Below are 2892 nucleotides of genomic sequence, written 5' to 3' on the forward strand. Positions count from 1 at the left end.
TATTTTATATAACACTTCAAGTTGATAGAAATTATAAACACTAATGTTAATGAATTAAATATTCAGGATAGGTAAAACCTTATAAGGTTCTCGATATTTTTTCTAAAGAATTTTTAATCACTACAATGATACGCATTATTTTATTCATTTTAAAGCTTTAATTTATAAGTTAGTGATGATACTTTAAATAAGAGTAAAAAATAAGCACATAATTTATATAATAAAATGTAATTATGTATAAGATTAAAGGAAAGTTAATCAATTGAAAAAATAATAATAAAAGTATTGTATGACCTAATTTTAATTAATTTGAAAATAAAAAATGCCAACTTCTAGATAATTCAGCACCATTGATATTGGATCATATTTTCATCTCATAAAAAATTTTTAATGGAAGTTATTTTATTGATGCATGATTAGTAATTTTTATTTTCTTAGAAAATGCTCATAAATTAGCTCCTTACCACCTTTTCTGGAAGCATCATTTCTGTATGGCGCCAAGATATGTCCCCTGCATAGCGTTCAAAGATGCAGAAGACCTTAGGAATCAGCACCGGGTAGCCATCGCCATTAGCATAATAGCCGTCCATGTACTCGGCGTTGGACGGACAGTCAATCATCGGCACAAGGGAAGATGATAGTGGCCCGAACCCGTACTCTCCATTGTCGAAGAATGTTTTGAAATACCACTCCTCCGATGGGTCCATATAAGGTACATGCACCTCCGAGACATATCCTTTGTAGAGAACGCTACGATATTTGTTTCTCTCCCCATTCTCGACAGCGACTGAGGCATCGGATATCACCATACCAGCCCGAGTATCAAATCCCACATGGAAAGCCCAGTTTGCCCATCTGTTCCACAAATCCAGTTTAGTTAAAAATATTCTATAGTTGTCTAATTTAAGAGAAAATATTAAGTGTATGTGTGAATGATTATGTGTATTTTTTCCTATTTTAATGTAATGTATTTGAAATTTGTATTGATAAAAAAAAGCCATTTTTTTCTTACTAAGTATAAGTTTAAGAGGGCTGGTGAATGGATACAATAATAATGTATAGTTCATCTAATTTATAAATAAATACTAAATTGTTTATTTAGATGGCTCAGTTTATGTAATATTTATAAATAAAGATTAAAATTGATTATTAAATTATGCAGCCAACTTTAGCTGCCAGCCTGCCAGGTGCCAACCGATGGAATAAACCTTTGGTTGTTTTGCTCTGTTTGAAGAACGAGAGATGGAGCTGGTTTAATGACCTGACTATGTTGCCATTGATTATAAAGCCCTTCCCCTCCGGCTGCGCCACCACCACCTGCTTCCCTCTTGGCCCATAGGGTGGCATCTGCCTCGAAGCCCTGTAGTCCGTCCCAGACGCCGCCGGCACCTGAACAATGAAACGGTCCTTGTACTCCATAATTTCCATGGCTTCCAAATCAGCCAACATTGTTATCCCCTCGAGAGGCCTCATATAAATATTAGGCGTTTCGCCAGCCACAAAGCACTGCAGCTTGATCAGTCTCCGCCCTTCCTTCTTGCCGTACCACCCAATGGTGAATGTGCTGCAGATGATGTCGCTTAGCTCAACCCCTCTCCTTTTCACAGACTCCACAAAGGGAGTGTAGTTGAAGGGTAGCAATAACACAGCATCCTGCTCCTCCATGTTAAGCAGTGGGTAGCCATTTCCCAAGCGCACGTGCTGCGACGCGATACAGTTGTTGGCGATGTCGATGTAGAGCTCATGGGTTTGGCCGCCGGAGCGCAGTATTACGAATGCCTGGCGAGGAAGGATGGGGTGGGCGGCAGGCCTGGACTTCCATGAGAGGAAGGTTGCTTTGTCGGGTTCTTCCAGACCGACGTAGTGGAAGCCCGTGCTTGAATTCATGGAGGAGCCGAGCGGAGAGGATTTGATGATGCTGCGGATGGCGGAGATTTCAGAGGGCGTGAGTGGATCAAGCGGGTGCGGATGACCCAATGATAGGCAGAGCAAGCTGAGAAGGGCAAGGAGATGGAGGACCCGGATAGAAATTGGATTCATCGCAAGACCGATCACTCTTTTTCTTGCTGCAATTCTGAGTTTGCCGAGGCGTCCGGTTCTTTAAAAACACTGCGGGTTGCAAAGTAGTGTGTGATTTGAATGCATTTGAAATATTTTATACAAACATTATGTAAACATTTGATTCACGTTAATTAAATATAAAATATTATATATATATATATAATTATTTTCTTTATGTTGTTTGAAGTAACTTGAAAAGAATACATTTAACCACAAAGGTGGAATACTGGCTGTGTCGGGAACAACTAGATAAGACGGGTGGTGGTGACAATGCCAAGGGAGGGCCACCAACTATTGTTGACAACTTGATAAGACAGTGGCGATGGCGGTAGTGGTGATGGTGGCGGATGAGTTGGTGACAACGGACGACCATCAACAACGATCAAGGGCAACAAAATATTACTATTTACAAAACACAATCTTTCATCTATTTGTTAAATTCTCACTCAAATAATAAAGGTTATGGTAAATTCCCAGCCCGTATTTTTCATTTTTATCAAATTCCTAAGGGTTTGATTCCGACACCCATAAATGTATCAGTTCCATAAAGAAAAATTACCTAAATACTGAATTTATAAATAATAATATTTATATTGTCTATACAATTTTAAATTCAGCGAACATGAATTAGGATATTTATTTCAAATTTATTTTTATTTTATATTATATGTATAATTTTCATACTAAACACAGCTTAAAAACCCTCTAAAAAAATTTTACTTGCAACTATACAGCCCTCTTGTAATTGATGCCATTGCCTCTTCTTCTGAAAAATTCCTTGTAATTGATGCCATTGCCTCTTCTTCTGAAAAATTTATTATATCTGGATGC

General features: G+C 38.0%; 1 protein-coding gene across 2 annotated transcripts in view; it reads right to left on the reverse strand.

The window, feature by feature from the left end:
* LOC110036307 (primary amine oxidase-like) overlaps nt 1–2144 on the reverse strand; it is a 15082-nt gene extending 12938 nt beyond the window's left edge. Inside the window, exons 1-2 of one of the 2 annotated variants that reach the window (XM_020740714.1) lie at nt 1262–2144; nt 468–855 (exon numbers count right to left, since the gene is read on the reverse strand). In XM_020740714.1, coding sequence (XP_020596373.1) covers nt 468–855; nt 1262–2040 — 1167 coding nt within the window. In that variant the 5' untranslated portion in view covers nt 2041–2144. Of the gene's footprint in view, nt 1–464; nt 856–1261 lie in introns of both variants that reach the window. The other variant, XM_020740713.1, reaches the window with a different exon arrangement.
* Between the last annotated feature and the right edge of the window lie 748 nt (nt 2145–2892).

Source organism: Phalaenopsis equestris, unplaced genomic scaffold, assembly GCF_001263595.1.
Source record: "Phalaenopsis equestris unplaced genomic scaffold, ASM126359v1 Scaffold204938, whole genome shotgun sequence".
Taxonomy (NCBI): domain Eukaryota; kingdom Viridiplantae; phylum Streptophyta; class Magnoliopsida; order Asparagales; family Orchidaceae; genus Phalaenopsis; species Phalaenopsis equestris.